General features: G+C 41.6%; 1 protein-coding gene across 3 annotated transcripts in view; it reads left to right on the top strand.

The window, feature by feature from the left end:
- The first annotated feature begins 3,714 nt into the window (after positions 1 to 3,714).
- Positions 3,715 to 25,321, top strand: part of CERS4 (ceramide synthase 4) — a 54,448-nt gene continuing 32,841 nt past the window's right edge. The window contains exons 1-3 of one of the 3 annotated variants that reach the window (XM_068661789.1): positions 3,715 to 3,868; positions 8,686 to 8,740; positions 24,353 to 24,526. In XM_068661789.1, the coding sequence (XP_068517890.1) occupies positions 8,721 to 8,740; positions 24,353 to 24,526 (194 nt within the window). In that variant the 5' untranslated portion in view covers positions 3,715 to 3,868; positions 8,686 to 8,720. Of the gene's footprint in view, positions 3,869 to 8,685; positions 8,741 to 19,480; positions 19,501 to 24,352; positions 24,527 to 25,321 lie in introns of those variants that run through there. The other 2 variants (XM_068661790.1, XM_068661791.1) reach the window with 2 other exon arrangements.

Genomic DNA, 25,321 nt, shown 5'->3' with positions numbered 1-25,321 from the left:
AGGGATCTCCTGGAAAGAGTCCAGTGGAGGGCCACAAAGATGATATGGGGCCTGGAGCATCTCCCCTGGGAGGAGAGGCTGAGAGAGCTGGGGCTATTATAAATACCTGAAGTGTGGGAGACAGACGTATATGGCCAAACTCTTTTCAGTGGTCTGTGGGGACAGGACAAGGGGCAGTGGCCACCAAATGGAGCCCAGGCAGTTCCGCACCAACACGCCAAAGAACTTCTTCCCGGGGAGGGTGCCGGAGCGCTGGGACAGGCTGCCCAGGGAGGCTGGGGGGGCTCCTTCTCTGCAGATCTTCAAGGCCCGTCTGGACGCCTCCCTGGGCAACCTGCTCTGGGGAACTGCTTGGGCAGGGGGGTTGGGCCCGATGATCTCTGGAGGTCCCTTCCAACCCCTACAATTCTGTGAGTCTGTGATTCTGTGACCTACTGTATATTCACCAGTACCCATTTATGTTTGAAGTTCAGTTGTACCGAGTGGGACAGACTGGGTGTGCAGGGACTTTGGTTTTCCACTTGAGGGTGCTGTCCAGGCTGACACAGTCCACCTTCAGGGTGTCCAGCACATCACAACCAAAGAGATTGGAGACAAACTGCCCACCAGGTCTGGTCAGAGATTTATTTGGACTCGATGTACAGGATGTCAGAGGGTGACTCTTTCAAAGACTATAAGCAGAGGACTTGTTCAATATCTGGCCCACGTTAAGCAGCTAGTGTATAAATCATCACATTCAAACTACCAGTTTTTTCTTACTCATAGATATATTGTAATATAAATAATAAAATGGGTTTATCAGCCTATGTTTTCAAGTTATTTTTAAGTACCTCAAATACTAATTATTTCCTGGGGAAAAAAAATTGAAGAAGCCTGATATTTAGAGACTGAGTGTCCATCTTTGTGTTCCAGACCCCTTTGGATGTCTCAAGGTGCATATTATAAAAAAGAGTGGTAACTTTTAAGTCTTTAATGGAGCACCCTCTATGGTCAGAATGAGGGGCACTGTTCAGCACTCATAGCCAGAGTTCAAAATACATCATGATTCATATAAAAGACAAGGTATGCACAGGTCATGTCCCTGTGCACCAGGGCTCCTCACCAAGACTTTGTGTCCCAAATTGCTGTGGGGCATGGAGGTTTGTACTGTGTTTTGATGATGGCCCTGTGTGCTGGTGACTGGTGATTAAGCAAAAATTTCTGTTCCAAGTGGCATGACTCATATTCCACCTCTGTAACTGAGGAAGTCACAGATAACCGGGGTGAGGGGGTGAGAAAAACAAATACCCTGAGCAAAGCCCCTTCCTTTGTTCCAGTGTTTTTAAATGTTTCTATTTTATTTACCCTCTGCTCTGACATTAGCAGATTTTTGCCCAAGGAAGGCCCAATCCAAGTCCTTTGGAAGTCAGTGGGAGCTTTTCACTCAGGTCAGCAGGCTTTGGATCAAACCCAGAAAAGCTGGATTTATAATACAAAGACTGCTGGTCAAGCACTGTTTTAAATTGGTTTTGGTGATCCCATTCAACTAGCTACAGGAACACTAATGCATGTAGGAGCGTTGGGGTCCACCCAAGGGAATATGATATGGCTAGAGATTCCTGACATTATTACTCCATGGCCCAAATACTTTGTGCAAATATTCACCAGTTTATTTGTACAGATGCTAGTACATTCATGGCAATCTTGAGCAGAAACCATTTTCAAGCCATCAGTCAGTTACATGTTTGACTGTGTATTGCTTGATTGGAACTGAGCATGTAAAATACAATCAGTAAGAAAAAAAAAAAAAAAAAAAAAAAAAAACTTTAACAAGTGATTAAATTTGTCTTTAAATTCTTAACAGTTCTATCTACACAGGTATTTACAGCTATATTTATCAAAACCATACTGGCTACAGCTTTAGAAAAATCTGGAAATAAAGAACTGATGGAAAGTGTTTTAGTAAGATGAGAGAACAGTCTTAAGTGCTCCAAGAATGCATTATAGCACACTGGCAAACAATAATAGTACACATGATCTGTACTCCCAAGACTTGAAAGCAAGAATGATGGGGTGGAATTTTTTTTGGCCTACGTAATTCAGGAGGACAGAATAGATGAGCTTAACATTTTTTTTCTGGCCTTAAAATCTACCCAGCTGTACTGAAGTGATTCCAAAGCTGTAGTCCACCATATTAGCTCTTCCTCCTTGTTTTGACTTGCCTCATCAAGAGGCTGAAATAACATGTAGTACTCAATCCTTGTTTTTTCATGTAAAGGGCAGCTGCAATTTGCTCAGGGACTTTATTTTGTCTCCTTTTTTATAATGTTTACGAAGAAAATACTGGGTTAAACTAACCAGGTTCACTGTTGGCAAAAGAAACATGGAACTGCAGAAATGTGCTCCAGCATCATCCATTTAAGCATTTATAGGCTGCTGTATGTCCTGCTTGATGCACGCTTTGATTTTAAAATGTAATGGCATATACATACTTTCATATGTGTGCATTTTTAAATGTATTTTTACACAAGTGATAGAGCAGGCACGAAATTAGCAAATTTCTGATCTAAGAGAGTAGTGGAGGTAAAAGAGGTAACTAGCAAAAGAAAAGGGGGAAACATGTATGATGAGAAAAGGAGCAGGATCTGGTTCATAAGGTCAGTGGCAGGAAGGCTGTCATTACATCGAACTGCAGCAGGAGCAGGAGTCTCATGACGAAGATTCCCATGACACCTTCATTATCTTTTAATTTGCACTCATGAAAAGTGCATGTAAAGTAATAGTTAGGCTAATTCATTAGCACTTAATTCTCACTTCGACAGCTATAAATGGTACCATGCAAAGAACAGTATTGCCATGCAGTGAAAAATCAGAGAAAATAAGGAATTCAGTGTCTTTGTTCTGGTGGTACTCCATCTGATCTTGGAGGTCTCTTGCAACCTAGATGATTCTGTGATCTGTATTACGGGTGTCACGGCATCTCTGTCCTAGCACAGCTGTTCCTTCCAGTTCATGACACCTGCTTCTCTTCCTGGAGACATTAATTCCCTCTTGGGGAAGGCAAACAGGCCAAGTTTTCCCTTTAATGTTGAAACACACGTGGATATTCATATAATGGTCCTGTCATCTCCTAGGTGCGTCACCTTGCAAGGCTCATCCAAGGTCACCAGAACCAGCCTCTCCTCCCTTGCTGGTACCCCCACACTCTCTTCACATCCTGGCCCCTGCAGTCCTGGGTGCCCCTGCTCATGGCCTCCTGGCTTTGGGTGTCCATCAAGCGGCCACAAGTTGCACCTGGGGACATTTAGATTAGATATCAGGAAAAACTTTCTCTCTCAAAGAGTGGTCAGGTACTGGAGCGGCCTGCCCAGGGAGGTGATGAAGTCACCGTCCCTTGCTGTGTTCAAGAAGTGCCTGGACAAGGTGCTGAGAGATATGATTTAGTAGCTTAGTGGTAGCACTGATGACAGGAGGACAGTTGGACTAGATGATCTGGTAGGTGCTTTCCAACCCTGTGTTTCTCTGATTCTGTGATCAAAGCCCTCCGGCCCCTGGAGACGCTTCCCCGCGGGGCTCAGCCCAGAACCATCCCACACGGGTCATGGAATAGAATCATTAAGGTTGGAAAAGACCAACCGGGACCACCCCGCGGCAGCTCCTCGAGGCCGGGAGGCCAGGCCCGGCCGCCGCCCGGGGTCCTCCTCCCCGGCGCGCTGGGAGCAGCGCCCGGCCCGGCCCCGCCCCGAGGCCGCCGCCTCCTTCATCGCGCCCGGGGCCAGGCAGAGCCCGGACGCCTCTCGGGTCTCCGCGGAGACCGGGACGGCGCCGCCCCGGGGGAAAGAGAAAGAGAAAGAGAAAAAGAGGGGGTCCGGGGGAGGTGGAGGTGGAGGTGAGGGGCGGATATAGCCCGGCAGGTGGCGGCTGAAGGAGCCCGCGGGGGTGTCGGGGACGGGGGGAGAGTGCGTGAGCGCTGGCGGAGCGGGGGTCGGACGGTGCCTGGCGGGGGAGCGGGCAGTGCTTTTGGGGGGCGAAGGGACAGTGCCGGAGCCATCCGGCAGCGCCCGAGGGTCAGGTACCCATGCAGCCGGCGGTGCCGCGGGGAGCCGGCCGTGAGCGGAGGGGTGGCGGGGGCGGAGGTGGGGGGCACCGGGGAGCCGCGGGGGCAGCGCGGGCGCCGGGCCCGAGCAGCGGGCGGCGGCCCCTGTGTGGCTGGGGAGGGGTCGCCGTGACGGTGCGAGGGGCTGCTGAGGCACGGGTTCCTGCTGGGGCTGCAAGGAGCAGCCAAAAGGGTGCCCTCACGGCAGCCCCCTCACGGCAGCCCCCTGCCCCAGTAGAGCAGTGCTGTGGGAAGAGCTGGCAGGGGCCGTGTCTCACCTGCTGCCGGGTGGGGTGCTGGCCGGCCTGCTGCTGGCTGCCAGTCCGGAGGGGAAGAAAAAGCCTTGGTGCCGTTCTGTTGTAAAAGGAGAGCTTGCAGTTCTTCTGGTAGAGCACGGCCAGTTAGTATGAAATCAATATAGAAATAAGGGGTTGTGTTGAGCTGTGGTTGCGGTGAAGAAGGTCAGAGCAGGCAATCGCAATGGTACTTTTTGAGAAACCATTCTGCCTTCCTCTAGGTAGCTGCTGGTTGAGTCTCCAGTACTTCACTCTTAGCCCTTTGCATGGAAGGAGGATGAAATTAAAGAAAGATTTTCCTTGGTGGCAATGAAAACTATTCCCAGAAAAAAAAAAAAAAATACGGCAAAGCTGCCCACAGGGCTGCATGAATGCGTTTATAAATCTTTTATAATTATAAATCTTTTTAAAGATGATTTGTTTGTTCATCAAAATTCAAGGGGTAAAATGAAGAAAAAAAAACAGGCTAAAGTTGAAAGAAAAAAAAATTTAGATTGTACTTTGCACTTCTGGAATCATTTAAAGTCAGCTTGTATGGTAAGTTTATGAAGCAGTGATGGTTCAGTCTGAATCAAGTTAGGTATCAGAGCATGAAATGAATGTTTCCAAGATAGATGATGATGAATTATATGAATTCAGACATCTGAATTTTAGCTAGCAAGATTTGAATATGGTTACTTTCTTACCTACACCTTTATCTACATCTGAAGACAAAATTTTCGTGTTTTGCAATTTTAACATGAAGTCTTATTTAAGTTTTGCAAAAATCAGACAGAAAGTGTGTTTGAGGGGACAAACGTGGAGACTTCTGTCCTCCAAAGGAGCCAGTCTTTCTTCTGACTGACCAGAGACAGCTGCAAGATATGAAAATGTGCTGGTGACTCATCTATCTGCAAGCTCAAGTTTATCAAGATATTCAGGAGATGTACGGAGACTTAAAAACACAAAGGAACTTTTTTTTTTTCCAATTTCTTTTATATTGTTAACCCAATGCTGTATGTTGGAAAAAAATCAGACTGTGATATGCTGATGCTTCAGTGCATCAAAGCTGGCAAAACTGAACAATGCATCTGATATGAAGCCAAAATTTCTCTTTATCTAGAATCAATGCTACCCAGTGAGGAATACCTGTTCTGGGTTATTAGCTGTAACAAACGGATGAAATTCATATAAAATATTAATTTTATTAATTCCCTTCTTCTGCTAGAATTGCATTAAGGAGATAAAGCAAAGAGAAGAGATTTCTCAGTTTGATAGTTGCTTCCGGTAGGAAGGAGAGCAAATATATGCAGTGAAAAGTAATTATTACATTGCCCTTCCATTGCAGTCCACCTAACTCCACAGAAATTGGATTTATTACTGTACCCTATCACTCACATAATTCAGAGAGACTCAGCTTCTCTATGCACGAGTGAAAGATGAGGTTCCTGCTGCAATCTCTACAGGCAGTGGTTGAGGAATTAATGATATATTTCAGCTCTAATCAAAATAAAAATGTCCCTTCTGGGCTGGTGCCTTTTCTGCTTGTTCTTAGAGGATGTCTAAGGACACCCTAGTCTACAAAGAAGTGAAGACAGTGGTGGTGCTTGGGGGTGTCTAAGCTGTCCACTCTTTCCTCCCAAGTTTACCTGGGGACACTCAATGACCTGTCTGAAATCTGAAGCCCAGAAGTTGGGGCTTCACTTGAGGAAGTTCTTTTTCTTCTCTGCACGAGGTCACAAGCTTGATGGAAGGCATTTTTATTGTGGTTTTGAAGGTTACTTGTGGTTTTTCTGACATCCTTTTCTATTCAGAATTTAAATAGTATTTGGTCTCAAGGAGAGAGCAAGTTCTGACGGGTTAGTATCACAAAGATAGCCAATTTTAGTGGTGTCCAGTAAACACAAGAATCACTTTATCAATCGTTCCTGAAATTGAGAGTTTTTCAGAAAGATGATTGATGTGGATTATGTTCCTGAGCCTAAGAGGGCTCAAGAATTAAAAAGGTTTCAGGAAAGTCTAATAGCTTTCTGTTCTTTGAGATAGATACCCATGTTAAAAGTTCAGCTATCTTTTGTTCATAGAATCATACAATGATATGTATAGGAAAGGACCATCTAGTCCTTCCCCCCTGCCATGGGCAGGTACATCTTTCAGTAGATCAGTGAAAGTTATGGATGAACAACTTCTGGAAGTGTTCAGGGCCAGATTGGATAGGGCTTTTGGCAACCTCGTGTCTTACGACCCTCATAGTGAAGAATTTCTTCCTTATATTCAGTCTAAATGTACTCTCTTTTAGCTTAAAACCATTACCCCTTGTTCTAACACTACACACCTTTATACAAAGTATTTGTCCATCTTTCTTAAAAGCCCCCTTTAAGTATTGTAAGTTTACAATAAGGTCTCCCCAGTCTTCTTTTTTCCAGGCTGAACATCTCTAGCTCTCTCCTTCATAGGAGTTCCAGCCCTCTGATCAGATTTGTGGCCTTCCTCCAGACCTGCTTCATCAAGTCCGTGTCCTTATATTGGGGGTCCCAGAGCTGGATGCAGTAGTCCACATCAGGTCTAAAGAGACTGAAGTAGAGGCAGGGAATCACCTCTCTGAGCCTCCTGGCAACTCCTCTTTTGATGCAGCCCAGGGTACAATTGCCCTTCTGGCCTGCAAGCACACACTGCTGGCTCATGTTGAGTTTTTCATCCACCCATACCCCCAATACCTCCCTTCTCCACAGGCTTGCTCTCCATCCACTTGTTACCCAGCCTGTACTGATGTTTGGGATTGCCCTGGCTCAGGTGCAGCACCTTGTACTTGGCCTTGCTGACTTTCATGTATGCCCACTTCTCAGGCCTGTCCAGGTCCCTCTGGATGGCATCCCTTCCTTCTGTTGTGTCATCTGCAGCACTCAGCTTGGCATCATTAGCAAATGCACTGAGGGTGCACTTGATCCCACTGTCTATGTTGTTAATAAAGATATAAAGCATCACCATGGATGTCCACCTGAACATAGAGCTGTTGACTGCAACTCTTGCCATCCAGCCAATTCCTTATTCATCAGCCAACTCCAGTCCATCAAGTCCATCTCTCTCCAATTTAGACACAAGGATATTGTGTTGGAATGTATCAAAGACCATTTCTTTCTACTCTGTTTTAAAGGAGGTGAGCTGTTTCGCTTTTTCTACTCACTGTGGACTTCGCCTAACTGCCATGACTGTTTCACATGTTGTTCCACACTATCATAGATTTGGGAATACATGTAATATGTAAAGAAAGACCCAAAAATAAATTTCTACCTGTAGCAGGACCTTTTGATAGCTCTTGCTGGCCCGTTAAAAGTCTTTCTACCAGATGTGGACATTGTATTGAGCATTACCTCAAGGCAGCAATTCAGAGCTGTGGCAGATGAAGATGCATTCTTAATTCCTTGGACAAATGTGTCATTTGTCTTGCTACTTTATCACTCCGCTAAGTTTTCACTGAACAGAAATAGGATCAAGCTAGGATGTACCATCCAATAACTACTTTGTCAATTGTTCGTACGTTTTTTTTTTTTGTTGTTTGTTTTGTTTCTGATCATTAACAAAACTTTGGAAAAGTTGAGTGCAGGAAAGTTTCTCTATGCAACAAAGAATCCACCTGCTTTTGCATACTTGTTGACAAGGTCCTTTAGAAACACAGTATTATGAGACAAGAAAACTAACACTGTTTTCTAAATTTTTATTCTGTATTGTAACACCAGCTTCTAAATTATTCTAGAACCTTCCTATGCAAAGTTTTTGGCGATAAATTTGCTTTTTGTCTCATAGATCTAGACAAATTCGTATTTTCTGAAATAGGTACAGCTGAGCTTTACAGACTAGTGTAGGAACAGAAAATAGCAGGTGGTAAAGCTATAGCCATGTAGACATAGCTCTGACTTTTGCTTATTTTACAACTCTTTTGTGACCACTGCAACAGATTCTAACATCCATCCTCTAGCAGCTGAGTTGCCATGTTAAGACTTTGGAAGCAATTATTTAAAATGAAAGATCTCTCAGGGCATTTTAAAATCTTAATAGAATAGAATTTTGAAATCTTAATTCATAGCCATCTTCTCACTAAGAGGATAAAACACAGCTAGGGTGTTATCATGTATTGTTTGTTTTTCCGAGTCAAACATGAGTAAGGGAAGCTCTTGTAAGCTTCCTACTCACCTTTAGGAGAAACATGGGAGGAATACGGATGGAGTGATGTGATGCTGAGGTTCCTTGCAATTTATTTGAATATGTACACTCAGAATTTACTTTTGGCTATGCATATAGAATATTTAAGCTTTTTTGTGTTTTTTTTTTTTTCAGGTTCCTTTTCCAGAGGGCAATAAGGACTTGATGACATGAATCCAGATATTACCAGGTATGATGTAGCAGTTGGAGGTTTTATTGTTCAGCAGAGACGTTTTCTGCAGCACTACAGTTTGATCAGATTGAGGTCAACGTCAAATGAACCCCTTTGTCCTGCCACAAGCCACCTGGGCTTCTCTTCCCTATCTTGTTTAGCCTGCACAAATGATCCTGAAACCATGTGGTAAATTGCACTGAGGAACTGGTGTGAGGTGAAATCAACACAAGTAAAAAGAAAAAAAAATGTTTTAACACGTTTATTTAACACATAAATGGGAGTGCTGGTCAGGAATGGGTGGAGGCCCGGCACCTACTCCCAGCTGGCAGCGTTGGTTTCAGTTGGCAGTGTTAACACTATGTTAAGTTATCAAAAACCTGTGACAGCGGAGGAATCACTTCACTCTGGACAGAGCAGTAGATTCATTTCAAAGTTTAAGAGGTTGTGTTGAATCTCTCAACCCATTGATATAATCTTAAAGGAAACGTCTGATTCCTCCCTCACTGTGGTCTCCTGTGCTGCAATCTGGCTTTGTTCAGGTGAAACCAAATTCACAAGAGGGAAGATTATAAAATTTCAGAGGACTAACATCCACAAATCAAAACAAATAGTCTGTCTTGTTTTCTGTACTCTGGGCACTGATTAACATATATTTGCCTTTGAAATGCTGAAGATTAAGTCCATAACTCACAGCACTATCTGGAAGATCGCTTTTTTGTTTCTTTTAATTTTGACTCTTTGTATGCATCCAAACATTACTATGATATAACAAGTTCACGGTAATATTCAATCTAAACAGGTGAGAGCAGTTTTGAGCTGACTCTACTTCAGTTGTGAACTAGATAGTTTATAGATAGTATATAGATAAGAACAAAATTGTAATGAGATTCACAGAGTCAGGACAGTTTATTGTACCCTGTGTTTTATCTCATGCTTGTATTCGTGATATCCGTTCCAAATTTCTTTCCTGTAGCAGAAAACCTGTGTCTTCACCTGAAGAGAAAGGGGAAAGCAAGAGTCTTTATCTGACACAAGAACTTAAAAACAGATCATGTAATTATTTCTTACTAGTAAACTGAATTATTCTAGTTAATATATTAATTGAGTGTTTCAGGCACATCTGCAATGTAACATGTCACAGGTGTAGAATTTATGTGATGCTTTTGATTGCAATGCAACATACTGCAGGTTGTGTTGTAAAAGCTCCAGCTAACACAGTCTTTAGATCTGGAGTGCATCTGATGAACAGGTATGTAGGAAACTCTACCAAGAGCTGGGGTACTGCATAAATAGTGCAGGTTCTTGTACTGTTATGTTGGGTTTATCAGGTTCAGGAGCTGTTACCTAGCCTGAGCTGATATCTGTTGAAAAGCTACCAAAGCTAAGCTGAGCAAGCCAATGCTCTCCACCAGGTACATCGTTTCTATCAGAAGGAGACGGAGCTACTCTCCTTGGTCCTGCTAGACAGTCATGGTCCAGACCTCACACACAGGCTTTCTAGCTGTGGGCTGTTTTCCTCAGATTGCTGAAATATATTGCAGGGCTTTGTTCCACATCCTTGACTGTCCTTCTGTTTGAAGTAAAGGCTTTAATTTTATTGTGGGTCTCTATTACATACATATATCACAGAATCACAGAACTATCTAGGTTGGAAGAGACCTCCAAGATCACCCAGTCCAACCTCTGACCTAACACTAACAAGTCCTTCACTAAACCATATCCCTAAGCTCTACATCTAAACATCTTTTAAAGACCTCCAGTGATGGTGACTCAACCACTTCCCTGGCAGCCCATTCCAATGCCTAACAACCCTTTTGGTAAAGAAATTATTCGTAATATCCAACCTAAACCTCCCCTGGCACAACTTTAGCCCATTCCCCCTCGTCCTATCACCGGGCACACGAGAAAATATATATTAAGTATGAAAAAAAAGAAAGAAAAAAAAAACATGAAAGAGGGAAACAGGCTCTGTTTGGGTTATTTTTCTGTAACAAGGGTTATTTTTACCCACTGGGGTACTGTCACAGTTTTTCTGGGGAACTGCTTCCTTATCGTCCATCTGTCTTCATACGTATATGAAAGGTAACCTTCTTCTGAAGGATTTGAAAGATGTTATGCCAGAGATTGTTTTTAATATTTTTAAAGAAAAGATCATTGATTTTTTTTTTCTGTTTAGAGATGATACTAAAGAAAAACAACTTGAAATCAGAATTCCTGAAATAATTATTATGTGATTTATCTTGTAAAGTTATTTTCCCCCAGTATTTACATTGATTTGTGGTGAACTGAAGAAAGGAGAAAGTGACCCTGAGTATCTGTATTTTAAAAATAAACCCTGAGCTCAGCTAACATGAATCAGGGCTGTGCTGTGACAGCCAGAGATGTTAACTTTGTACAGGGAAATTGAAATGGCTGTGGCTGTCACTCTGGCCTGGGTTATGTTCACTTATCCAGTCACTGTAACTGGTAGAGGTGTAATTGTCTGAGCTCACATAGTTCATATGCAATTTTTTTTAAAAACTAAATATCATCATACAGTAGATTGCATTACTCATTAAGCAGTAATGATTGTGAAAAGTGAGTCAGTTCTTTTAGTTGTGGAGAAAGGGAAATCTTTCTGTTGGTTGCTGTTTCTCAGACAATGTTTTAAATGTATTTTGCTTTTGCTGTAGCGTTGGTAATGTAGATGCTATTCTCAGATAAAGTTTTAGGTTTTATGTTTTGAAATGAAAGAAAAATAATGAAAACATACTAGTTTTAGAAGTATAAGGGTATCATTTTTAAAATCTTAATTTTAGTAATTAAAATTTCATTTTTCTCTCTAAGCTTTGAAACAGCCTGGGGAGTTTGTGGGAACAAATAACCTGGGAAACTGATGGAACTGTTGATACTGAAATTCAAAGCCAGCTGGTAGAAAGTAATTAAAGCTTGTGTGTTCCTTGCGTGAGGGAGGAGAATGGAGATTGTGTGAAAAGTTATGATCTGCATCTGTAGGTGTGCTAGGTTATAATAAAGGATGCCTCCCTCAACCTAATGCAAACAAGCTCACCTAGCGTGGATGATAGATAAGCACTTTTCTAGTCTCTGTTGGCATTCAGAATGATCCAATTCCACTTTGATGTTTTATCTTTGTTAGATCTGTGGCATAGAAGTCACATGTATTTGTTCCTTTGTCTTACCGTTTCCTTATTATCACAACTGTTTCTTTCATTTTGTCTGAAGATTAACAGTTCAGGAGTTCAGTGCTTCGCTTAGCTGAATGTTCTTACTGCTGGGGTGAAAAATGAGAAACACATATTTGGGGAAATGCCTCATTTGTGGTAGAGTGAAGGGTAACATAGGGCTTGACTCACTGCAGGGACTGACTGTACAAACAAGCAATGGTGAAGCTTTGGACTTCAGGGCAGTAGGAACTTTGGATAATGCCAGGGATGAAGACCTTGTGAGAGCTGCTACAAACTGTGCAGAGCTAACCGTGTGGCCAGAGTGGCAGAACAGAGCAGGAAGGCCTTTCTGTTCCGGAACAGAACACAAACCCCTTCTGCCAAAGGTGATACCTAGAAAACAGATTGGGAGAGGGCCATCAGACCAGAACCATACCAATATTTGCTTTGTAATGTGCTTTGGAAGTGCTGAAGAATCAGATGACACATTGGACAAGCATTGCATTGTCACATGAACGTACATGAAAAAGATTTTGACAAGGGTTGTGCAGGATTTTAATTCTTCCTTTCAAATCCTGACTTAGAAATTGTGTTGAAATTTCAGTTTATATGGCAAGAAAATTTCCTAACAAATGTGGTTACATCAAGAAGTTTGAAGATATGACTTAAGATATGACCTTGGAAACTTGAACCTACTACCCTCTATTTGTTTTTCACAGTTTTTCAGTTTCACTGTTATAATTAAACATTTTGAGGCCTGATGTGTAGTTGTTGAGTAACAGGAACAGTGATAATCAGTTGAAAAATTTCATATGACAGTAGAAAAGATGTTTGGGGTATGTATCATATTGAAAGGTATGGGCTCATGGTTCCCATTTCTCCAGCATACAAACATCATGCACAGGACTTTAGGTTATATAACAAGGACTTGCCTTTGGAAGAATTTTGTGTATCTCCCATAGCTGTCACTGTTACAGGCTTAAAATTTTGAGCCTTACTCAGTGTGTATTCTCAGTGTGTGATTTCTTTTGTTTTCTGTTTCCCTCCAAAACCTGTGAAAATGTCTCTATCAGTGTACAAACTACTTGTTTGTACGGTCTTTGGGGATAAGTAAGCTTAGAGAGCATTTTGGCAGTTTTTTATTGTCTTTTAACTCAGTTTGAAGGAAGATGCCTCACTAAGAAGCATCTAACGTACTCTTGCTTTATTGAAATTGAGAGAAAGGAGATGAGTAGTTAAGATCAAACTAAGTTTCCTCTTGGTTTCTTTATGTGATCTCCCAGCGTGAATTCTTAGCTTACTGTGGCCTGAGTCCAATAACTTGATTTTCTTCCTTAGTTCTCTCAAGTGATGTAATCCAGTGAGTCCTATTTCTACAGAAAGACCAGAGGAAATAGCAGGCATTAGAAGAAACAATGAAGGAAAAAAATCCAAAGAAATTGCTGAGTAGCTGGTCTGGATTTTATAAGTGCCTCCTTCTTGCATTTCATGTTTGTAAATGTATGCTTTCAAAAAACACACATAAAGATGTTAATACCTGTGTATGTATTTTGGGGGGATGTTCTAGCTGGTACTTTGGATGCCTGAGTTGCCTTACTTGGATACTTGTAGTGTCTGATGTTCTTGCTAAAAGGTAATATGTGTGTAGTCTTCTATGCAGTGATGGTAGAACGTGGTTTTCTTTACTCAGAGGGTGTTGAGGCACTGGAACAGGCTGTCCAGAGAGGTTGTGGATGCCCCATCCCTGAAGGTGTTCAAGACCAGGCTGGATGAGGCCCTGAGCAACCCTGGTGGGTGGCAGCCCTGCCTATGGCAGGGGGGGGTTGGAGCTGGATGATCTTTGAGACCCCTTCCAACCCAATGGTTGGTTCTGTAGTGCTCTTATGCCTCACCGAAACAATCAACATGCAGGGTTGTGGTTTTTTTTTTTTTTTTTTTTTGTTGAAAAATTGTTTGTAAACTTAGCATTCAGTAGCAGAATAGTGATTGTTCCAAAGTGTCAGAAAAACAAAGTTGATGTTACCTCACCCCACCGAGGAAGTAAAAAAGGAACATTATTTCATTTAATAGTAGAGACCCTGGGGTAAGTGCCAGACAGAGTCTGCAAAGGTCTTCAACTTTCGTCTCTGCTGCTTTTTACGCTGGTGACATACCACTTTATTTTTGCGACTTGTTTGACTAACGGGTGCTGCAGTTCACCATGAGTTTCTTCAGCCTTAGTAGGGAAGCATCCCCAAGGGTCTGGAAAAGCAGTATGGGTGAAACAGCCATGATATTATTTTTAACTGTGCATGTAAGGATGATAAGTTCTTGTTTTTTTTTTTGTTTTTTTTTTTTTTTTTGTTTTTGTTTTGTTTTGTTTTGTTTTACAATTCAGGAGGACAGTTTTGGCTTGTTTGGGGATCTGTTTGGTAGGATTTCATGGGGGACTGTCTTGGTAGGTAAAGGGATTGGACAGCTGGTTGGTCTTCAAGGTTGGCCTCCTCTAAGCACAAGTGTAGTCTATTCCAACATGCAAAATATCAAACAAAAATGGCAGGAGGCCAGCAGGGATGAACATGAAATTGTTGATGGAACTCAAACACAGAATAAAAGTATCAGGAAGGTGGAACTGGGAGTGGCATGCAAGAATTGAGATGGGAAAGTCAGAGCTGTGTTGGGGCTATGGATGTGTAGGGCAAATAGAAGGGCTTCTCTAAGCACACTGTCAGCAAAAGGCATGCTAAGAAAAATTTGGGCTCACTGTTAGAAGTACCTCCTGACCAAAGACCTGGAGAAGCCTGAGGTCCTTAGTGCCTTTTTTGTTTTTGTTTTTTCCTGGTTAAACCAGTACTTGGTTTCTACTGAGTAAAATCAAGGAATCTTACTCATCTACCTCAATAAGGGATAATAGAGTGAGAAGAGCTGTTGATTTGCATTCTGACGTGGATGACTGACATCAGTCTGTAAGCTGTGCTGTCAGTCAGACCTGGCAGTTTGCTGTGGAGTCAAACAGTCAGAAGTCAGAGAAGCCTAACAAGCAAGAAGCTGGCAAGCAGACCACAAGGTACGGCAATTAGTAATTTATATTGGCTAGGGAAGAAAAGAGTGTTGTTCTGTGGAGAACAAGGTAGCAAAGTTTGTCTATTTGCTAAACGCTTATTTGTAGCTTCTAGCACTTCTTTTGTGTTTTTATGCTTTTTTGGGGGGGACAGGGGACTCTCAAAAGAGCGTGTAAATGAAAATTGTTGCCTTTGAACAGAGCAGCACATGACCAGCCCACACTGAAGCATGAGGTAGGGCTAAAATTGGTGAAAAGTTGGAAAGTTTAGGAACCCCAGTGAGTTGAAAAGAGATGTTTTCTCAGAGGGTTGTGGAGGCAAGTTTTGCCATTCGGCTTTTAAAACAATGAGTAAAAAAATAAGCTTCTGTTGGACTAGTAATGGAAGTAAACAAATAGAGAAATTCAATTCAAAAAGATGAATTGCAAAATTAATTTATTCTTGATTGGGCAGCAGACATAGTTGAGTATAACTGATCATTGGTGGCAAGAAAAGGCTGCATAAATCATTTCAAGTTTTCAGCCTTTTTTTTTTTTTTTAAGCCTGGGAAGACTTAGTGTTGATGATTACAAAAGGAAGAAGATTTTGGTTTTTTCATTTCTAGTCACAGTTGGAAAAGTCTTATTTGACAAAAAAAAAAAAAAAAAAAAGTGGAGATTCTGCCAGAGCTTGAGGTTTTAGAGAAAATAAAAGCTCATTCAGAATCACAAGAAAAAAAGATGAGAAGGCTGGGGAACACGGGAGAAATTAAGCAGAATTAGCTGCAGGTAAACAGAGATTCATACTAGAATCTGCCTGTGTGTTTGGAGGAGGTTCTGTGTCGGTTATGGTCAGAGCAAGCAGTCTTACAATGATCTCCGAAAGAAGTTCAGAGAAATGGTGGTGTAGAGGGCCATGGCATTTGTAGGAAAGATACTTTGACAAATAAAATGAGGAGAAGGCATACCAAGAGAGTGAAGGTTAATAAATTGTTCATGGACACGTACGATAAGGAAAGATGTTTATTTATTTATTTATTTATTCCATCAGAGGACATTCTTATGCATTGTTCTTAATTAATAAATATCAGCTGAGTCCCTTGGACACTGGCAGGCTGTTGTTGAATTCACTTGATAGATAAGGAAGGCTTTAAATTAAAATGGGGAAGAACTAACAGAGGGAAAAGGGAAAGGGAGCAATCTCTGGGAAATGAAACATTGATAAGATGATATCAGAAAGCAGGTATATCCCTAGGGATGAGGGAATGGAAATGAACATATCCAAGCTGAGATAAAGTTTGAAAAGTTTAATGTATTCCCCTAAGGGAACTAGAACTTAAGTAATCTTTGTCTCAGCATGCTGGAAATACTAGTACATGTACTTAAGAATATTTGAGCAAAGATTTCTTTTTACCTATACATTTTTAACAAATTGACCGTACATTAATACAGTATGTTAGATGGAAAAATCATCCCACCAACTGTAATCCCAGTATTGTGATCCTAATGTGAAATTTTTACAAATAAAATTGGGGACAGAAAAACCGTGGAGACTGAAATGAAGACGTTGAAGGTAACATGGGTACAGAAAAGATAGCCTATGTCATGTTAGTCTAAGTTTTCTTTGTTAAAATTATTTCTCTAGAAGAGAACTGCAGTAAATTTCAGGTCTGAACTTGTAATTTATGTAACTGTAGCAAGTAGTTCAATGGTGTACTTAGGGACATGGTTTAGTGGGTGACATTGGTGGTAGGGGGACGGTTGGACCAGATGAGCCTGGGGGTCTTTTCCAACCTTAGTGATTCTATGATTATGGGAAGTATCAAATAGGTAGGAAACTGTCTAGAAAAGCTATTGGAAGGGAATTGACCTATGGAATTTTTGAATAATTGATTTCTTAGCTAAATTAGATAAAGGTTCAAATGCATAACATATAAGGATAACCCAAATTTAGAAAGTGTGGATAAGTTCAGGACTGCAATACAATGGCTCTTCCTATTTGAAGTAACAGGAAACCTTTATGAATATGCATAGGATACGTATGCATCTGTTTCTACACCCCAGCTGCTTCTGGAGAGCAGTGAAGGGGAGAGGGACCTGGGGGTCCTGGTGGACAGCGGGATGACCATGAGCCAGCACCGTGCCCTTGTGGCCAAGAAGGCCGATGGCCTTCCCCATCCCCAAGAAGGGATGTGGGTAGTAGGCTGAGTGAGGTTCTCCTACCCCTCTACTCTGCCCTTGTGAGACTACATCTGGAATATTGTGTCCAGTTCTGGGCCCCTCAGTTCCAGAAGGACAGGAAACGGCTCGAGAGAGCCCAGCGCAGAGCCAAGAGGATGATGAAGGGAGTGGAGCATCTCCCTGATGAGGAGAGGCTGAGGGAGCTGGGGCTGTTTAGCTTGGAGGAGACTGAGGGGTGGTGACCTCACTGAGGATGTTCTTCTTAAATATGAGCCAAAACTTTTTTTTTATGGTGAGTGTGACAGGCTGCCCAGGGGATTGTGGAGTTTCCTTCTCTGGAGATACGCAAAACCTGTCTGGATGTGTTCCTGTGTGACCTGATCTAGGTGTTCCTGCTCCGGTAGGGGGATTGAACTAGATGATCTTTTAAGGTCACTTCCAATTCCTAACATTTGGTGATTCTGTAATTCTCAGAAAAATAGGGAGAGCCTCTTCATTTTGCTCTCCAAAATATCAAGATTTAAGAGGCTTTTTTTTGGATTTTGATTATTTCAGTTGTAGCCCCATGCAAAAAATAGAGCAAGTTGAATCCAGAAGCAATATAACTGCATCCGTATGGTGGTGTGCTTCCACATTAACTAGTAATTTCCCCTGTGGCACTAATGTGCTGCTGGGGGTTAATTAAGTCCTAGGAAAACTGGCTATTCCAGGAAGTCTACTACAGGAATACCCGTGCTGCTTCTGGCAGCAATGTCGTTAGCATGATGCTGCACTTAAGCTAATCAGACTTGACAGACCTAAACAGCTTGGCCCAGAGGCACTTGGTGGATGTTTGTACCTGTGGCATTATCCACCCACAAACTCAGCTAATCCACCTCTAGACAATAGACCATCTGCGGTATCATCAAGAACTGGAAGACCTTCCTAGCCAGAGTAAGAGAAGTCAGGTGGCATTTAATAGTAAAAAGTGCAGAGTTGTGTATCTGGGGACTAATAAGAGAAATTTGTATTAAAAATGAGGGTGTTAAAGCAAGACACTCCTCTCGGAAATCCTGTTCACAGTCTAGTCATAAACAGAGGAATGTGCAAGGAAAGGTTTTCTGTCTTTTCAACTATGGCTAGTTATATTAGGAGAGAATTAGAAGCCATGGACTTATTTAGCCTAGAAATAAAGGATTAGATAAAAGTACTGTTCTGTAAACAGTAAGAAGAACTTGCTCGTGGTAAAATCCTGTGCTAATACAAAAACAAATGGCATTTAAATTCTTGATTGTAGTTGGTTTGTTAGTAGTTAGTGCAGTAGTACCATGGTAAAACTACATTGCTGCTGGAACCAGCACTGGCATTCCTGTAGTAAACAACCTTCCAAGGTATTTGCTGCAAAAATGTTGAGACACCTCTAATACATCTTGGTACCTAACCTTCAGTAAGAAGATATTATTTTTGCCTCTTATAGCAAAAAGCTGAAAGTGACTCAGCACAGTCTTGGATGTTCCTAAGATTAACTGCTTCCTGAGGTAGAGAGGAGGAGGAAACAAGTTTGTGAGTTGTATTTAGGAATCTTGAAACAAATTGGAAGTTCTGTGCTATTTTGGGCCAGAATTCCTACAGCAGAGACCTAAATCACTGCTGCATCTACGTTCCCAGTATGTGCTGCGTAAACATTAAGGCAGGGGCAGAAGGGTTTAGGGGAGGGAATATTGATCAAAAAGCAAACTAAAAAATCCAGTGTAATCTCTTTTTTTTTTTTTTATTACGGATCTTTATATTATCTTCCTCTGAACAGTGGCTAATGCAGTAACATCTAGCTTGACACTGCAGTTAAAAACTGGACAGCAGATACCTACACCTAGTTTTCTTCAGAGTGGGTAGCTAATTTCCCTGTTCTTTATGAAGATTTTTAAGTCTTTTCTCTCTCTTTTTCCCTCATCCTTATCTCCTGTATTCACATATGCAAATTTATCTGAGTATTCATGTAGCTATATTCTAATGTTTTGCTTGGGAATAGATTCTGTAAGGGAAGCAGCAGAATGACTCTTTGAAGATGTAAGCAACAGTTATGCTTTCTGGGTAAACCTGCTTGGCCATTTTAACTGTGAGACGAGGAGTAACCTTTCTAGCCAGATTCCGTGCTGCTTCTCAAACAGTTCAGCTTTGAAAGTGAAACTATATAAATACGTCCCTACGGGAATTAAGTGTAGTGGTGTTACTGATCCACGGCTCAGATTTCACGGAGCCCTGTAGTGCTGTTCTCTGCTGCGGTGCTTAGATACTGCAGTTGCATTCCTCCTGCAAAGCAGAGCAATTTCTGCTTTCCCAGCAGCAGTTCAAGTGCAGCCTGATAGGAGAGACTTTTGTCACTCTAAAGATTCAGATAGAAATGTCAAGTTAAAAAGAAAAAATCAAGAAAGGTAAGATTTAACAATGTAAATGCAATTGGCAGGGCTGCTGGACTGTGCTAAATCCAGTTGCTTCAAGACCTTCTTGTGCTGACTTCAAGGAGCCATGTTCATGTATATATTGAGTGCCTGATCTTGTCATGGTATAGACTCAGCCTTGTTCTAAGCCTTGACCTCCCTGTCCCCATGGCATAAGCGTGATAATCCTCTGTTTTTGATTTCATTTTCACATGCATATTCTACTTCAAACTTAATGCTGTTTTCTCAGCATTTACTCTTATGCTCACTGTGAAATCCTAATGCTGATCTGTTCAGTGTCACGTATGGGGGAGTGTTTTGCAGTGTTGTTTTTTCCTTTGTTCTTGCTGAACTTTTCTTTGTAAAAGAAGGTTTTTGTTTCTCTTGTATTCAGAGCTGGAGGGCTTCCTCCTGTATATTATTACAAAGCTACAACTAATAACACAGGATGTTCTGTGAGGTGTAAAGGACTTTTGAAAAAGAAGTAGGCCAGTTGATGCTCTTCTGGGGGCGCTCAGTGGGCATTTTAGAAGCACCATGGTCTTCAGCTTCCCAGCTGCCTCAACTTGAAAACTTGTCCTGTCTAAATTGCAAAAATATAAATATGTTGCTTCACACTGTGCCTTCTATATTTTTGTGATGTATGATGATAGCTGCTGAGATAAAGAAAACTTTGAAGAAGGTGATCCTGAGTGTAGTTTGCACATGAGAGTAGATTAGATAATGGATGTTTACTTCTTTAGTATTTTGAATCTTAGAATATTCCCCCTAAGCAAATTGCAGGACTTACTTTAAATATTCCCCACTTGGCAGAGTTATGTTGCTGTCCTCCACCAAGTCTGTGTTTGCTATCAGATACATGGAGTTCTGGAGGGAGAATTCCTGGTTGTGCATCATGCAGATACCATTGTACATCACAAAATATAGAAAAGGATACAGTTTGGTTTAGTGGAGGACTTGTTACTGTTAGGTCAGAGGTTGGACTCAATGATCTTGAGGTCTCTTCCAACCTAGACAATTCTGTGATATGAAGCAACATATTTAACTTCTTGCAATTTAGACAGGCTGAGTTCTCAAGCAGAGGCAGCTGGAAAGCTGCAGACTGGAAAAAAGCTGTGTTTCTAAAATGCCCATTTGAGCACCCTCAGAAAAGCAAAGCTACTTATTATGGCATCTTTCCCTAACATGCCTATTGTCTGCCCTTTGGAATAACCCCGTGGTACTGAAGAAATGTTTTCTGAAGAGCTGAGGAAGAGGCGAAACGTAATTTCTCTCTAGGGTTCTCTTGGGTATTCCTGATGTCCTTCTTAGTTACAATAATCTAACTGCAAGTTGAAGCTGTTCCCAGGCTATGTCACTAAATGATCACAAATTTACACTCCATTTCAAGGATGTAACTCAACCTTTCTGCTCCATCCCAGGACGGAGTAGAAGAATCGGGTGCCTTGTCCCCAGGCAGGCATGCAGCAGCTGCAGCTATAAGACCCAGGCTTTTTTGGCCACCAACCAGATAACTTCAAGAAATGCAGCCTGCCATGTCCATATGCTAGAAACTGCATGTGGGTTATGACAAGAGGGGCCAACTGTTAGATCTGCTTTTTGCTGTGCAGTGTCTGTGGTCAGTTGTATCACCACAATTCACAGCTGGATGTGTTTAATACTAACTGCTAGCTCATGTTTTTCAGACACTACCCAGCTTTTCTGAGAACACAAGTCCTGCGTGATTATGATAATGGGCAGCCAGAGGTCATACAGCATCTTGGTAGCTGTTTGAGAAACCCAGGAGGGCGTTTTCCAGAAATTATTGTCATGGACAACTCAAAATGCAAGGCCTCTGTGCTCTTGCTGACTACACTTCCTAGCTTTAATATTCTTCATATCTGTGTGGTATGTAGGTCATTAACTAGTCCTGTGACTCTAGCCTGCTCCAAGAGAAGAAACCAATAACTTATTTTCCAGACTTCAAGCATAACTGCACCACTATAGTGTTCTGCTTTTGGTAGCACACGTCATGTTATCCAAAAGCTCATTGTTTCCCTACCATGAAATATGTTTGTTGTTTTTTTAAGATAACAGAATGTTTAATTTGCTGCTGGCACATGTAAATCTTTTGACCTATAGATATTACAATAGAAAATTATCACTTCTCTTCATAGCAATACTTGGAACATTTGTTCTGCCTTTGCCCCCATTATGCTGCTGATCAGTGACAACTGAAAGGATGAAAACCATAACAAGGATGGTTGGAAAATATAAATAGTACATGCCCATCACAAGAAATTATGTTCCACTTCTGGGATCAAAGAAATACCAGCTTCTTTCCTGAATGGTTGTGTCTTAACCCACTTGCTAAATATTCTGAACTTTCCTTTGTTTTGTTAACCTTAGAATCACAGAATCATAGAATGGTTTGGGTTGGAAGGGACCTTAAAGATCATCTAGTTCTACCCCCCTGCCATGGACAGAGATACTTTCTACTAGATTAGGTTGCCCAAAGTGTCCTTGAAAACTTCCAGGGAAGCCTTATAAAGCTTATTTTTCCTCCATCACCTCTTGTAATTCTTGTGTCTTAACCAAAACACTAAACCATATCGCTAAGTTCAACATCTAAATGTCTTTTAAAGACCTCCAGGGATGGTGACTCCACCACTTACCTGGGCAGCCCATTCCAACGCCTAACCCGTTTGGTAAAGATGTACTTCAACTAGCTTCTCTCTTTTTAATGTACAGTGAATCCTGTCATGACTCTTCTGTGGTCCTGGCTTCAGCTGCCTTTGCTGAATCATCAAAGGCAAGACAGAAAGGGAATTATCTCTGAAGCATCCTATGGCAAGGGGACAGATGTGGATAGCAGGTTGTTCCCACCTTAAAACACCCTTAATGCGGGAAATTAGCGTATAATCTATGTCCCAGAGAGTCAGAGAGATTCAAGAGATTTGGCAGGCAGTTTAAAATCTGTTACATCTTGACTGGCAGGTTCTTAAAACACATTCTGAAGAGTCTATAAAAGGTGTTTATGTTCACTTTAAGTAACCAATGATCTTTGTCCAGATATTGCACTGGAAGAAGGGCTAGCAGACAGAACGGAGAACAGCCTGGAAGTGGGAAAAAGCCAGCAGTTTGCAGAGTCCTGGAAGCTGCACGAGAAAGAAAATGCTGTGATTATTGTCAAACTGAGATCTGGCAAAAGAACTCTGTGTTCTTTTCAGTGCTAGTGAAGTTGGGTGCTGCAGCAAGAATGGATATCGTTCCTGTGGCCATACTGCTTCTACTCTCAGCTACACATCTACAGCTCCAGATTTTTCAGTCATTTTTGTGTTGTGCATTTAGGTATCAGATGCTGAAATCAGGGAATGCAGGGAGGAAGAAGAGAATGCATTTTTAGTATGTTGTTTTTCTTTTTTCCTTGTGGAAAAGGGGAAAGTGTTTTCCTGCTTTGCATATCTTAAATGCACTGAAAATTGCATACACTTTGTGTCAAATACACATATACATTTGCAATCAATTTTGTCATCGTACTGAATTGGCTGTGAATGCTTCAGGAGAAATGAGAGTCAAATGTGAAGAAATAGGGTCCTGTTCTTCCCTGTTATAATCAGATCAGAAGACACGCTGAGCTGAATAAGAAAGACCAAATCAAGACGAGAGGTTGTGCTTCAGATGATATCCCTCAGACTCTCCAAAATTCTGGAATAAGCCATATCTTCAGTTTAGCTAACAAAGGAACTAATCCTGAATTAAAGGTATCTTCAAAATAAAATGTATGATTTGTTTTCAATCTGTTAAGCAATTCTCTTTGCAGAAAATGGGCCAGGGTTTGGGCCTCTCCTGCATGAGATGTCTTATGATATTCGGCTTTAAATTACATGTTTTTTCCCATTGCTTTCGTAAGATGGCATTTCCTGTGTGCTGTTAAAATAATCTCAATGGGCATCTAATTCCCTTACATAGTTTGTACCTACACAGAGTCTGTTTGATTTACATTCAGAACTTGTGTTCGGGATATTTGTTGTTACCAGTCGGAGTGAGAAGCCTGTGTTGGAAAGCAGCGCAGCTCCTGTTTGTGTGTGAGCTAGAATTACCAAGCAGCAGTACTTTCATGCTGAATGGTTTGGTAAACCCATTTCACTCTTTTATGCTCCTAAACTCTCTGATCATATATGTAAATCACACTTCAGTCATGGTCCTTAAGATTCATTGAGATTTACCACTTAGCACAAAATTCTTACCTGGAAGTACTTTCCTTAATCATGTAAAGCAGAATATAGATCTTTTTTTTTTTTTTTTTTTTTTTTTAAAGGACAAGCCTCAGAATAGTATTAATTACCTCACAGAGGTACACACACACGCACAGTGGAATTGTAATATGTAAATAGAAACAAACAAATACAAAAGATCAAAGACTAAAAAGTAGGGATATGTACATATAAAGGAGAACTGGTAGCCAGCCTTGGAACAGACTTGCCAGATCTTCATAATACCAAGCTGTTGCTCCTATAGAAAGGGATCTATGAACCTGAGAGGTTACAGTACTCAGATTAAAACTTTCTGATACATCTTGCTGAGCATGACACTGGTGTGCTCTTTTGAATTTTTGGAACACTTTTCTCCATGTTAGCCTTTTTTGATTCCGTGCCAGGAATCTGCAGTCACTGAGCACCTGATAAAAATCTGTGAGTAGCTTATCAGGTCCTTGGGCATTGATGCATTCCACACCTCATCTACTTTCATAGCCAGATGCAACCTCAGCTAGGGTGTAATCCTTCCTCTGCTTTGCCGGCTTGTGCTGACAGGTTTGCTATGTGCTAGACTATCCTCAGTGTATTCTGGTCTCTCTTCTTTCCAGGATGGCACGCGCTCTGAATGAATGGCTATGGCAGCATGAGTTCTGGCTCCCCCCAGGAATTACCTGGGAGGACATGAAGGAGTCTGAAGACATCCATTATCCTCAGCCTCGTGATCTCCTGCTCAGTATTCCTTTTGCTTTAATTTTGGTTGTCATTCGATACGTCTTTGAAAGGTAAGTCATTTAGTGCTCTTTGGGGTGTTTTAGGGATAATACTGTCAGTTTGGGTCCAAAAGCTGGCTTTATTGTCTGTATCCAATACATGATTATGGAGGTTCACGGAAACTCCAGGTCATAAAGTGTGCTGAGGTAAATGTTTCAGCTCTTTCTATACAGCTCTGTTTACTTACTAAAGAAGCGCGTTGAATATAGGACACAAATCCTACCCTTAAGGTCTAATTAGAAGCAGTGTGACTTCCCACACTCAAAACAAGCAAGCCCTAGAATTAGGTTTACGCTTGTGCTCTAGAAGGCAGACATGCAGTTTCTATTGCACGTTACTTGCTATTTCTGGGCCAGGTGCAGTGGAAATAATGCTTAGACTACCCAAATACAGTTAAATCTCCTTTATCTTGGCAAATGGGGATGTGGGATATCCCACCTTACAGAGGAACCTGAATAAGATGCAGTAAGATAAGCTGAGGCATCAGACCTCAGAATGAGTACTGGCATAGCCCATGAATGTATGCATTTCACTGACCACTGTTCTGGATTCAGGAAGTGTAATTTCCTTGGGAGCACCATGTAAAGATGTTTGTAGCAGCTTCCTCTGGGTTGAGGCCTGCCACAGCCACTTCCAGTGCTGGGCTGCCAGAATCTCTCTTCCTTTTCTCCTTCTGCTACCAGACCTGCTTCAGTGGCTGCTTTTTGTAGATTCTGTGATATGACCTTCCAGGATCAGCACAAGAGTAACTCTGTCTCTAGGATTTTTCTGGCCAGAACCATTTGAGTATTTTACACATTACTATT

The sequence above is a fragment of the Anas acuta genome, chromosome 26, assembly GCF_963932015.1.
Source record: "Anas acuta chromosome 26, bAnaAcu1.1, whole genome shotgun sequence".
Taxonomy (NCBI): domain Eukaryota; kingdom Metazoa; phylum Chordata; class Aves; order Anseriformes; family Anatidae; genus Anas; species Anas acuta.
The sequence above is the reverse complement of the archived record's forward strand: the minus strand, read 5'-3'. Positions and strand labels throughout refer to the sequence as shown.